The sequence below is a fragment of the Elephas maximus genome, chromosome 5 (assembly GCF_024166365.1).
Source record: "Elephas maximus indicus isolate mEleMax1 chromosome 5, mEleMax1 primary haplotype, whole genome shotgun sequence".
In the NCBI taxonomy this organism is placed as follows: Eukaryota; Metazoa; Chordata; class Mammalia; order Proboscidea; family Elephantidae; genus Elephas; species Elephas maximus.
In genome coordinates this window covers 79,195,899-79,209,205 of record NC_064823.1, presented here as the reverse complement: position 1 = coordinate 79,209,205, position 13,307 = coordinate 79,195,899, and the positions used below count along the sequence as shown (strand labels likewise).

General features: G+C 36.1%; 1 protein-coding gene across 4 annotated transcripts in view; it reads left to right on the top strand.

The window, feature by feature from the left end:
* The window catches only part of MRPL1 (mitochondrial ribosomal protein L1), a 155,515-nt gene extending 144,418 nt beyond the window's left edge, over positions 1–11,097 (top strand). For all 4 annotated transcript variants that reach the window (XM_049885945.1, XM_049885946.1, XM_049885947.1 and 1 more), the window contains 2 exons: positions 9,163–9,244; positions 10,808–11,097. In XM_049885945.1, the coding sequence (XP_049741902.1) occupies positions 9,163–9,244; positions 10,808–10,926 (201 nt within the window). In that variant the 3' untranslated portion in view covers positions 10,927–11,097. The remainder of the gene's footprint in view (positions 1–9,162; positions 9,245–10,807) is intronic.
* The last annotated feature ends 2,210 nt before the right edge of the window (positions 11,098–13,307 follow it).

Sequence of the window (13,307 nt, the reverse complement as noted above, 5' to 3'; positions counted from 1 at the left end):
TTTTGGGAATTGAAAGTGTGACTGTTCTCTTCTATGGGATATAAATAATGGCGTAAGAAAAACCATAACTTTTGAGAGCAATAGCAACTTTTCTCTTTAATCCATTGTATTCACACAACAGTGCAGTGATGATCATTAATCAGTAGAATAACACATGATGAAAAATAAATAGTACTTAAATGTAGCATGACGTGTAAAAGGGGAGTAAACTGACTTGCTTCCCTTTGTTTGCGAGTCCATTTGTTAATAAGTTGTCAGCACACTGCACACACAGCTTTCTTTTGTTAGCTTTCTTTCAAATACCAGTGATAAGTATGATAGCTTTTACTGAATTCTCTCTTTATCCAAATGCTGGGAGAAGAAATTGAATGGTTCTGTACAATAATTCCTTGTGAGTATCATTAGTGTTAAAACTTCTAAACAAATAGCATTCTTTATATAGTATTGACAGTAAATAATAAAACATGTATAAGACCATGTTATGAATTACTAAATATAGATAAAGTTAAACATTTTCCTAACAGATTTTATTATAAGCACTGATAAATGCAGCTTCTACTTAGGAGCACCCTCCTTCCTTCATGATACATGTTGGTAAAAATATTAACTTGTTGAAGTGGTATAAAGCATAACTCACATCATAACTTGTCTTTGCATGAATTTTCATACATTTAGAGACAAATAATACCTTTTAAATCAGGGGTTGGCAAACCATGATTCCATGAACTTAGAGTTTAGATTTTTTACAGAGATTTAAAAAAAAAAAAAAAAAAACCCGTATGCAACAGAGATCATATGTGGTCCTTGAAACCTGAAATATTTACTCTCTGACCCTTTACAGAAGAAGTTAGCCAAACCTAAAATATAAATACATAAAACAAGCTGTGGGAGGCGGGGTGGGGAGGGGATCCCTGTTTCAGGTAAGATGGTGTAAGCATATGCCACCCTGCCTCTCCCACTGAATTCAGCTATTATAAAACCCGGAGAGAATTTGAAGAGTGGCTATTTGAGGACCGAAATGTAAATAGTAGTGGGTGGATTGGGGAAGAAGACCAGAATTTAAAGTACTACCAAACTGTCAGTGAGTTTGCCATTTTTTCCCTCTCTGGCATCATCTGACTTGGTCTCAGCTGCTGAAACTAGAAGTGGACATGAGCCATGAGCAAAGAGAGTTCCAGAAGTAGCCCTCTAGTTCAGGCTCTGGAAGTGGGAATCAGATCTCCTGGTAATGACAACGGGTACAGAGAGAAACACAGGCATCTAACACTTCAAGGGAGGGGAATGTACCTCTCTGATTAGAGGAATTGTGGTCACAAGAGGATGGGGAAAACTCCTTTTGTTTTTTTCCTTTCTGTCCTCCTGCCAGTTGGCCCTCAATGAAGGAACAGTTGTAGACAATGAGTGGCAGGATGAGGTAAATACAACTCCAGCTTTCTGTCCAGAAAGTCAAAAAGGAGAGCCCCAGGGAGCCGGAAAGTACTGGGGAGATCAAGAAGAGGGAGGAACTTTAGAAGGATCCCGTAAAATTGTTAATGAAATCCTGGACATGAAATTAATGGACATGACAAAGGAAAAAGAGAACTTGAAGACAGATTATAGAAATATCCAATCTGAAAAACAGATAGAAGAAGGATTAAAAAAAAAAAAAGAGAGAGATACTTAGAGTCTATGGGATAATAATAACAATATTATTGGAGTCCTAGAGAGGAAGTATACAGAAAAAATATTTAAATAATGGCAGGAATGCAGAGCAACTGAAACTGTTATCCATTGTAGGTAGGAATGCAAAATAGTACAGCCACTGTGGAGAACAGGATGGTAATACCTTATAAAGTCAAACATACACTTAGCCTGTGATCCAGAAATTCCATTATGAGGTTTTTTTCCAGAGAAATGAAAACATGTTCACACAAATATATGAATACAAATGTTTACAACTCTACTGATAATTGCCAAAGGCTGGAAACAACCCAGTTGTCCTCCTGAATGGATTAAAAAACAAAACAAAAACTAAACTAAACAAACAAAAAACCTGGTACATCCACACAGTAGAATACGACTCAGCAATAAAGGAAGAGCTATTGATATGTACAACAACTAGATGAATCTCAAAAGTTTACAGTACTGTAATCTGAGTGAAAGAAGCTAATCTGAAAAGGTTACATACTGTTATTCCATTTTTGTGACATTTTTGAAAAGACAAAACTATAGTGACAGATTATTGGTTGCCAGGGCTTAGGAGTGAGTGGAAAGTGTGTCCTCAAAAGGATCACATGGAGGAGTTTTTTATAGGGTGATGGAATTTTTCTATATCCTATATTATAGTGGCTACTCGGATGTATACATGAGTTAAAATTCATAGAACTGTATGCTCAAAAAAGGTCAGTTTTACTATATTTCAAGTTTAAAAAACATATAAGCCTGTAACAACATAGTCTATTAAGAGCCATGATGGTAAGGGTTATGTCAAGAGACTGGGCTTGGTACCAACAGTGAGAATGATTCTTACTTTGCTTCAAGAAAACATGAAGAAATAAGGTATTCCCTTGTAATTTATAGCATCTTAAATGGCTGATTTTATAATTTTAAATGCTGAACTAAAACCAAATTTTTTTATTAAGAGGTAGTACATGCATGTAACAAAATATTTGAAAAATACTGAATAGTATAATAATACAAAAGCCATTCAAAATCCCTGTCTCCATTGGCAGCATTTTAGTAGATTTCATTATAGCTCTTTCTCTATGCATATGTATTTTTTGGTTTAGATAATTGCTGTCACAGTATATATTGATTTTTGTATTCTCTTTTTGCTTTAACACTGTATCTGAAATATTTCCCTGTGTCATTAGAAAATCTTTCAAAATGTTTTATTTAATAGCTGTATCATAATCCGCTATGTGGCTGTATCATAATGTATTCAACCTATCCCTTTTGTTGGGCATTTAGGTTATTTCACATATCTCATTGTTATCAATATCAGTCCTATGAACATAAGTCAACCTTTCTCCTATGCGCAGAATATAATCCATGGTCTGTGTAATTGTTTATTGTAAAGTCTGAATTTAGTGGAGTACAAACCTGAAATGGTTTTCTCCATTCTCTGCTTGCAACTGTGCAATGTATGATTTCCCTTCTCTGTTAGCAGATTTCAGAGTTGCAGTGAATATCAGTACAGGTAGTCCCCGATTTAAGATGGAGTTTGTTCCAACGACTCCGTTTTAAGTTGGTTCTGACGTAAGTCAAATACCTCATTTTTTTTAGTTTTCTTTATTATTGCCTTTTATTATAATGTATCTTTATAAATCCAGTCTTTGCCTTTGGGGGTTGGAAACATTGCAGGTATTACAGTGAAAGAAACTTGAACAACCCGGCTTCAAATTTAACAACTGATGCTGCTTATGGTACAAAACGCTGAATAAGATCACTCTGTAGGATCACTATGAGTCTGAATCGACTCAACAGCAATGGGTTAGTTTAGTTGGGTTATAGGTCTCGTCTACAGTGAAGTTGGCGTGAGTGTCAGAACAATGAAAATGGGGCCATAACAGCTGTTGTGGACATGTGTGTGCAGTTCAGTCATTGTATGTTGTTACAGTTGATCATTGCCCAACTTTTTATAGATTACGACTCCTGATACTGACTTCATTGTAGACTGGGCCATAGCCTGCTATACTGCACTGTTTTGAACAGTGAATCATAAAATTGAACATCTGCAAGTGAACATCTGAGAATGATAACATCAGCAAATTGTGTGCTGCAACATTGTATGTAGTACATATTAAAAAAAAACCAAACCCGTTGCCGTCGAGTCGATTCCAACTTATAGCAACCGTAAAGGACAGATTAGAACTGCCCCGTAGGATTTCCAAGGAGCACCTGGTGGATTCGAACTGCCAACCTTTTGGTTAGCAGCCGTAGCTCTTAACCACTATGCCACCAGGGTTTCAGTACTAACCATAAAATGTACCAAAAAAAATAGATGGTCTTAAGCTTGGTTCATTGTAACTTGAATGTGTCATAGGTCGGGGACTTCTTGTAATAAAACGGCAATCTGATCAAGTTCAGAGCTCTAATCTTATATCCACTTCAAAGATTTCCCTCACCTAGTTTGGTACCTGGTGTTTATACCTCATGTGACTGGAATTGGAGAGGACTCATTATGTTTTCATGCATACCTTCTCGCACTCTAGACTTCTGGGACCACGATGCCTTGATTTGGTTCACAGATACCTTGCCCCAATCCCTTTTCCACGCCAAACTCCTCTCAGTAGAGACCTAGAGAGAGGAGTAAGGGAGAAAGGGCAAGTGCCTCTACTTATCTACCTATATCTGTGGCAGGGCTACTAAGGTTCCTTCCTGTTCAAACTCCTGCTGAGAAAGATGCGTTTCTAACAGGCACCTAGCAGATGCCAGTGGCTCCATCCCAGATATTCTGAATCAGAATCTACATTTTAACAATATCTCAAGGTGATAACCCCCCTCTTTAGAATATAGGGTACTTTATGCCTTTTTCGGAAACCCTGGCGGTGTAGTGGTTAAGTGCTATGGCTACTAACCAAAGGATCAGCAGTTTGAATCCACCTGGCTCTCGTCAGAAACTCTAGGGTCACTATGAATCGGAATCAACTCAGTGGCAATGGGTTTGGTTTTGGTTTTGGTTTAATGCCTTTTTCGGAGCCCTGGTGACACAGTAGTTAAGAGCTCAGTTGATAACCAAAAGGTCGGCAGTTCGAATTCACCAGCTGCTCCTTGGAAACCCTGTGGGGCAGCACTGCTGTGGCCTGTAGAGTCACTATAAGTTATAATCTACTCAGCAGAAACAGGTTTGGTTTAATTTTTAATGTCTTTTTTTAAGAGGAGCCCTGGTGGTACAGTGGTTAAGCACTCAGCTGCTAACTGAAAGGTGGGCAGTTTGAACCTACCAGCTGCTTCTCCGGTGAAAGATGTGGCAGTCTGCTATTGTAAAGATTATATATAGCCTTGGAAATCCTACAGGGCTGTTCTACTCTGTCCTATAGGGTTGCTATCAGTCAGAATTCAACTCAACAATGGCAGTGGGTTTGGTTTGGGTTTAATGCCTTTGGCTCTGGGCCCTGGTCACCAGTCCTGGAGAAACTTCAGTGAAAGCCCCATTTAACATCTTGTTAAAAATGCAAATATAAAATTTACAACAACTGTTAAAACTGTTGCTAAGCCTTTTTTTCTAATGTTATTCAGCATTGTAAATGGCAGTCCAGTTCTTAGCTTGATAAAACTGCTACCGATGCAGAGTAGGAAACCAAAAATCTTTTAGCATACAACAAAACTTTCTGTTAAAAACAAAATAAAAAAACCTTTTGTGCTCTAGCAAAGTTTAATGGTTGCTTTTGCCTATTCACTCCCTGAAACATCCTTCCGTCTACCTTCTCTGCCCCCATCCAAAAAAAAAAACCAAACCCATGGCTATCAAGTCAATTCCAATTCATAGCAACCATGTAGGACAGAGTAGAACTGCCCTTTAGGGTTTCCTTGGAGCAATTGGTAGATTCGAACAGTTGATCTTTTGGTTAGCAGCTGACCTTTTGGTTAGCAGCTGCAGCTTTGAACCGCTATGCCACTAGGACTCCATCCTACACCAGTGGTTGGCAAACTATGGATTTCGAGCTAAATCCAGCCTGCCATCTGTTTTTGCAAATAAAGTTTTATTGGAACAGAGCCATGCTAATTTATTTATGTATTGTATATGACTTCTTTCATATTACAATGGCAGAGTTGAGTAGTTGCTACAAAGACCATTTGGTTTGCTAGGCCTAAAGTATTATACTATTCTGCGTTTTACAGAAAAAGCCTGCCAACCCCTTCTCTACATCTTTGCTCCAAAATTCTTTCCAAAACATAAATCAGATATACTATTTGTCTGCTTAAAAACATGAAATGTCTTCTCACTGCTGTCAGGATGTATTCTAAAGTCTAACTTTGCATTCAAATCCATTTGCAATCTAGTCTCGCATTGCCGTCTCAGGTTCAAATTCAGTATGTCCTGCCATTTTCAGTGATGCAACCTGAAGACCAGAGTTACACATTGTCAGTTTGCAGGCTGAGTTTGGCCCCAGACATATTTTGTCAGGCCCAAATAGTGGTTTTGTTTTGTTTTATTGAGTCAGCATTTAAAAACTGGCTGATCTTATATAAAAATCCAGATTTTTAGCTGTTTGTGGAAAAATAAGGAGTTCTGAAAACACTGGCCCTTTTTTCACACTGTAGTCCTTTGAAATATTTAAACAGACTTTCCTTTATACTGGTGGTTCTCAAAGTGTGCTCCAGGGACCCCTCTTAATTGACACGCTTTCTTCCGGAGCCTTTCTTCTCTCTTCCCCTTTCTTTCAATCAGAGAATACATAAACACCCGTGAAAGCATAGGCTAAATTTTGTGTGTGCCTGTGTGCGTTTTCCTGGAGTAAGTTTCCATGACCTTAAAAAAAGGTTAAGACTGTATACTCAAATACATATACACACACACACAAATATGATGCTTAACATACTTCAGTATTGTCTTCAAGGTCAACCCCGTTCCTGGTTTGTTTCTTTTTCCTGCTGTAACAAGTCTTATGCTCTGCTACTAAAAATCTAACATAATATCCTCTGCCTTAAAGGTCATCACTGCCTTCTTAAGACCACAAAATGTTATTGTATAGAAAAGCACTATTGAAGTGCAGAGTAACTGAGATGTAGGCAGAAAAGCTTATGTTGCTTTCTTAAGTTATCTTTAAATCATTGTTGGCCAAAGAAACATATGTAAGTTTTGATAAGACTCATACATGTTTGTGTGCATAGCTGTGGTATTTATCACAATAATTCCATTAAAATGTGTAACTTCCCAATAATTTTGTATAATATCTAAAAGAAAAAGTAAAATGAAGTATTATGGCTAAAGATATATTCTAAAATCCAGTAAAGGACATAGAGCACTAAAGAAAAGTGGTGCTAGAATGTGGACAAAAGTATAAGTGTGTTTTAAACATTTCTACATATTTTAAAACTTAAAATAGACTGGTGAAATCATTGAAGGCAACCTAATAATGAAAGTTGCAGGGAACATAATTAAGTGTTTTGCATTTCTAAAGCGTATACTGTTAATTTTAACTTGCTATAGAAATGGCAATATCTAAATTAAGTCTGAAGAAGAACAGTTACAATATCTGTGAAGTTATATAAATAGTATAGATCATAACTGTTAAACTATGTTGGACATCTTGCTTTTTCTTGAATCTTTTCTAAATTTTCAATAGGTTATATATATCTTTAACAAATGGAAAAGCAACTTACTAGGGCTATGGTGGTCACTTTAGTTGATAATAGAAAGGACAGTTTAAGTAGATAATAGAGGAAAGAAAGGAGGCAGGGACACATGTTAATGCCCTTAGCTTTTTTTTTTTTTTTCCTAAACTGAGAACATAAGATGCTTTGTTTACTAGTAAACAACTTGCTTCAATTCAAGTTGAAATTTCTAAGGTCTGTGGATTTTATAAGGTGAACTAAGTATTGCCTTGATTTTTTTCCTGTCAGGACGCCCACTTTTGGATTGGCATAAAGTAAAAATTCCTCCAATAATTTCCAAACCTTTTTATTTAGGGTTTGACACTACATCGTGCCCAAGTGGGTGTATTTATTAAATGTTGTCTGATGGTGATGGGAATATAGTCATGCATCGTTTAACATCCACGATGCCTTTTGTGAAATAGGACGTTAAGTGATTTGTACCTTGTGCGAACACGGTATTGTATACAGGCAGTCCCCTGGTTGAGTGTCTGACTTATATACAACCCATAGTTACGAACCAACCCCCGTAAAGCCTATTTTATTAAAACCTTATGGGAGCTAACTTCTGGTCCTTGTCCCCACTGCAGCTGCTGTTAGAGGCCAGAGGAACAGAAGGGTGGGGGCAGTGGCAGCTGAGAGGGCTGCGGAGGGAGCAGAGCGGCAAGAAGCAAGCGTGCCAAGCCCGCTTCACTGTTCCAGCCTGGGCCCCTCTGCTACCCTCACCACTGCCGCCCGCCTGTCCACTAGACAAAGCCCGAGAGCCCATGCCCAGAGCCATGCCCTCTGCCTCACTTGCCTGTATCCCTCTCGTGGTCCAGTGCTGCAAGAGCCTGGGTTTGGGGTATTTAAAAGCACTAAGGGGAAATAATACACAAAGGGAGAGGTGCTTTCCCTTAAAAAAAAAAAAAACAAAAACGGGACCACGGATGTATATGTGGTCAGACGTTGCCCTGAGGGACCGTTATGCAGTAGGACTGATTTTTTTCAAATCTCTTTATGCTCACATGGCATATTTCTCAAAATGGTGTCAGCATCATTGTAAAAGAGAAATCTTGTTTGAACTTGAACTCTTGCTGAATGCTTTTTTGTCAGCAATTGTTAAGTTTTATATAAACTTTTAAAAATTGATTTATTTGGCAAAGTGAAAAATCTTCAAAACATTTGAATGTAATATAATTGATTTTAACGGGTATATTTGGGAAGAATGACGTTTCATTTGAGCGTTAAACAGTACTTTTCAAAGACATGAGCTGGCTTTAGGAGTTTTATGAATAGACTCATTCTCTATATGTTACACTGACTGTAGTTTTAGCTAAGTGACAAGATAATCGCTATTGTACACAGTGTTTGAAAAATTAGAATGAACTTAGCACAGCATCCTGAAAATGCCTCTGTGTAAGATATGAATTGTCTGAACATATATAATTGTGTAGTTTTTACTTCGAACTCTGAAAGCATTCATTTCTGAACGTTTTCTTAGTTTCTTTTAGAGTAAATCAACAGATAACTTCAAGAGAAAATATCACTAATTCCTTGGGGTGGGGCTAGGGGATGGTGTATTCTGCCCCAGTGTATGCTTTGAGGAAATTACTTAGAAGTCAAGGACTCTCAAGTGGAACAGCTTCAAAGAGCTTTGCTGTAATATGTTTTATAAGGTAATTAAATCTTGACGTGTAAAGACATGTAAATATGGCATTCTAAAAGAAGTACCAAGGTTTTTCTTTCACAGTAGTGTCTCAGTGGTTAATTTGTATTGAATTTTTGAAAAACACTGTCTAAAGTAAATACTGATACAGTTATCTAAATTGTATTATCTTCTCACTTTCACATCATTAATATTATATATCCTTTTTTTTTCAGTTGGATATGTCAAGTGACCAGATAGCTGCCAATCTGCAAGCCATTATCAATGATGTTTGTAGGCACAAACCACTGAGTTTGGGTAAGCAATTCACTGAGGATAAATTTCTCTATAGCCCTACTGTAATACTATAAAGATACAAAATATTAAAAAAAAAAAAAAAGTTATAAGTACAATAACACCAGTATTGCCAGGGATTAAATAAATAAAATGTAACCTTCCAAAAGATTTCTTACTACCTTATTAATGTTGTAGATGTCTAGAGAGTAGACTTCTTTAACAATAATAAAGTATACATTCTGAAACTTTGCAATTCTCATAGTATATCTACTATTAAATGTAAGAGTTTGAAAGAAAATTGTAACTGATTGCTTTAAACTTTTAATAGTGTTAAATAAAAACTAAAATAATTTATGAAATGGTATTTTGAACCTAGACCACTCACTTTGTCACTAGTTTTAGCAATTGGCCTTTTTAATCCTCATTCATTCATTTTAGAAAAAAGGTTTTTGTCATTTCATGAGAGTCCGTTTTTATAAATGGGATGATTCATGGAGAACAATAAGACTTGATTGAGATGTAGAAGTTTGAGATGTGTGAGTGTAGTAGACTAGGAACAGCCTAGTCCTGCGTCTTTATCATTGCGTTATGTGTCATTCGGATTCCTTCCTCAGTCAAGTTTTACTTGTGGTTGAAGCCAAGCAAGGGTCCATTATAGTCAGTGCATGATAAGAATTTGTCAGGTTTAGTTTTATAACTGACTTTATACTTAAAACTCAAGCTTATTTTCCCCTTCTGTGGGAGTTAAACACACTGGTGAATAAATATCTCATTGGTTATTTCTATTGTCCTAAATAAAATATGGCAATAAAATATGGCCATAGTACTTGGTAATTATATGAATATGGATTCTTACATTCTGTATTTAAAAAAAACCCACACCCGTCACTGTTGAGTTGATTCTGACTCATAGTGACCCTATAGGACAAAGTAGAACTGCCCCCTAGGATTTCCAAGGAGCGCCTGGTGGATTCGAACTGCCAGCCTTTTGGTTAGCAGCCATAGCTCTTAACCACTATGCCTCCAGGGTTTCCTTGGTTTCTGTATAGAATCCTCTAAAACTATAGCAGGAATATAATAATGGACAGTAAACCTTCTGAAAACAATATAGTTACCTTCTTTTTGCCATTTTAAATGAAGCCCCTTAACATTGTTCTTATGAAAACCTGTCCATTTTTAGGGAATTTCACTCAGTGTTTGGTAACACAAAGGTAGCATCTGTGCTGGCTGTTTTAAATAAATATTTAGGCTATTTCCATCAAATGTGAATACTGCCACCTGCTCCCTTCACTGTTGACTTTGCAATAAAGTAAATTCTATGTGATTATCGAGAGAAATGAATTATGAGTATGTGTCATTTCAAGGACAAATCTCTAATATTCTAAAGTACAGCTGGTTTGTCCTCTAGAAATGAAACTATTTTCTCTTTTTTTATTGTGATATGAAATATTAGTTCAGTAATATCAGTACTTTTCAAGTGAAAATATGATATGAGTCCTGTAAGGTTTTTTATTGTATTATTTGTATTTGCTTATTAGGTATCTGTGGAATAATTTAAAAGTTAACTTTTGTCTTTGTTTCTAGGACCCTTTGTGGTACGTGCTTTCCTTCGTAGCTCAACAAGTGAAGGTTTATTACTAAAGATAGAGCCATTGTTGCCTAAAGAAGTACAAACCAAAGAAAGTAATAAAGAAGCTGCCTAAAAGTATTGACTTATGAAATTATTTTCAGTGGATTAAGAATCTACAGAGAAAACTGCAAAACTGCATTATTTCTAAGTTTGGTGTTCTCTTGTTATTTCTGGATTGTCATACTTGAAAGTGAATTTTAACACAGAAAAATCTTACAGTAATTTCCGATATAAGAAAATAAATTTTTTTTCTGTCTAAACATACTTTTTACATCCTGTCATATTTATTTTCCTTAGGATTTAAGTCTACATACTGGTAATTGTACCAACAATTTCTAGCTTAATAGCTTTCCCTTGAGAGCCTTAACCCTCTGAGGGAATAGTAAATCCTCAATTCCCGTAAGAGAAAGAATAACAGAGTCACAAGCTATCATACAAATACAACTCATTTTTAAAGAAAAAAAATGTGGAAGATGTTCATTTTAAAGGATTATGAATATCATTTATGATAGTATGAGTATGGAAAATGACTAAGCCATTAAAATGTGTGCATGGAAAATCATTTTTTCTCTTAGGGGCCATCAGTTTGTAATAATAATAGCTTATATTTTTTTGGTACTTATACAAGATACTGTGTATAGTGTTTTCACATACTTGACCTCATTTGATCCTGAGGTATTTGATAGGTGTCAGTTGAATGAACATCCTTATTGAGGTAAATAGGGACAACTTCATTTATGGATGAGGAATCGGGCTGAGAAGTTGTGTCTCATCATCAAATACCCAGTTTGCAGACTGGTGTTGATCCTCAACCAAGTGTTCACTGCTGTGTAACAAAACGAAAAAATTTGGATAATTTTGGCGTGCAGCTGTCAACTGTCCTTGGGAATGATTTCCTTTACTCTGAGATTATCTTTCTGTACTTTTTTAGGGGGTATTCAGAGGCTTTTCTTTTATGAAATAATAGTGATGGTAAATGTGGTGATATTTTAATACACCCTTTTTGTAAATAAATTTACAGCCCCATGTAGTTCTCTCAAATTGTTATGGAAATTTGAGTGGTCTGGAAAGTCCTGATGACTGTGAGCAACGACTCTACCCCACTAAGCTTCTTCCTTACAGGAAAGTATTAAAATATAGGAACTGCCCACCAAAAACAACAATGGGAACATTAAGTATAAAACAGTAACAGCAGCTCCCCTTTGTGAGTACCTACTACTATCTTATGCTTTATGTACATGCTCTCATTTCAGTCTCATAGTAGTTCTAGAGAAGGAAGTTGAAGCTTACACAAGGTTCTCTCATCTAGTAGGTGACAAGCTAAGATTCAAACCTAGAACTCTGATTTTTGAAGCCTATTCTCTTAACCATTAGACTATTTTACCTCTTTTTAAAATGTTCTGAGATAAATCAAATGGTTTGACTGAACATTTTAAAATATTGAATAATTATACTTCAGTTTCATGGTATCTCTAGCGATGGGGTTATGGCAGGGCTGAGATGAAGAAATGGAAGGTTGGAAGGAGTAGGATGAGAAGAGTAGTGCAAGATGGAGAGGAAAAGGTATTTGTTCCTTACAGCATCTTTTGAAAAGCTTACTGATTAATCATTCATTGAAGATTCTAATTCACAAAGAAGCAGCTCTTTTTTTATTTATAGTTCTTTTCTAATAAAGTAAATGTACCCTTGTTATCCTTATTATTGAAAAATTTTAAAACACTGATAATTATAAAAGAATAAATCATTTGTAATCTTACTACTCAGAGATAGCGGTGTTAGTATTTTGGTGCTTACCTCTTCTGTTTCTTCTGAGAATGTGTGCGTGTGTACGCACATACCAGCACACACTTTTTTTTTTAAATATGGTTGAACTCGTACTAAATATACACTTTTGAATCCACATTCTCACATGATGCTATAAAGTAAGCATTTTCCCATCTTTAAAACCTCTATGAAAAGAATCGTTTTAATGACTGAGTGATATTCTGCCCTACTGATACTATAATTTGTGGAATTGTCAGCCATTGTCGTTTATTTAAAGTGTTTTCAGTGTCTCCCTCCCACATCCACCCCCAGTTATTTACAATGTTTTGGGGAAAATCTTTTGAGAATAATTTTTTTTTCCCCCTCTCTTCTTCTAGAAGTGGCATTTCTGAATCAGAGGGTATGATATGGCTAAAAAAAAAAAACTTAGGTATTAGAAAGATGCTGTTTTGATTACAACAAACCAGAGCAAGGAAATCCGGTTAGAAAACTTTCTATAGGTAGGAACATTCCAGGGTCTTATTAACTGGCCTGTGAATAAATTATTCCCCATCCTTTCATTAGGATGTTTTTCCTGTTGGCTAACTAGAATTAATGTCCAATGTTTATAATGTTATGCATTTGGAAAAACAGTAGCATTGTACTTGACTATTCTTAGTGCAGATACCTTTCTTGTTTGTACTTTTGTAT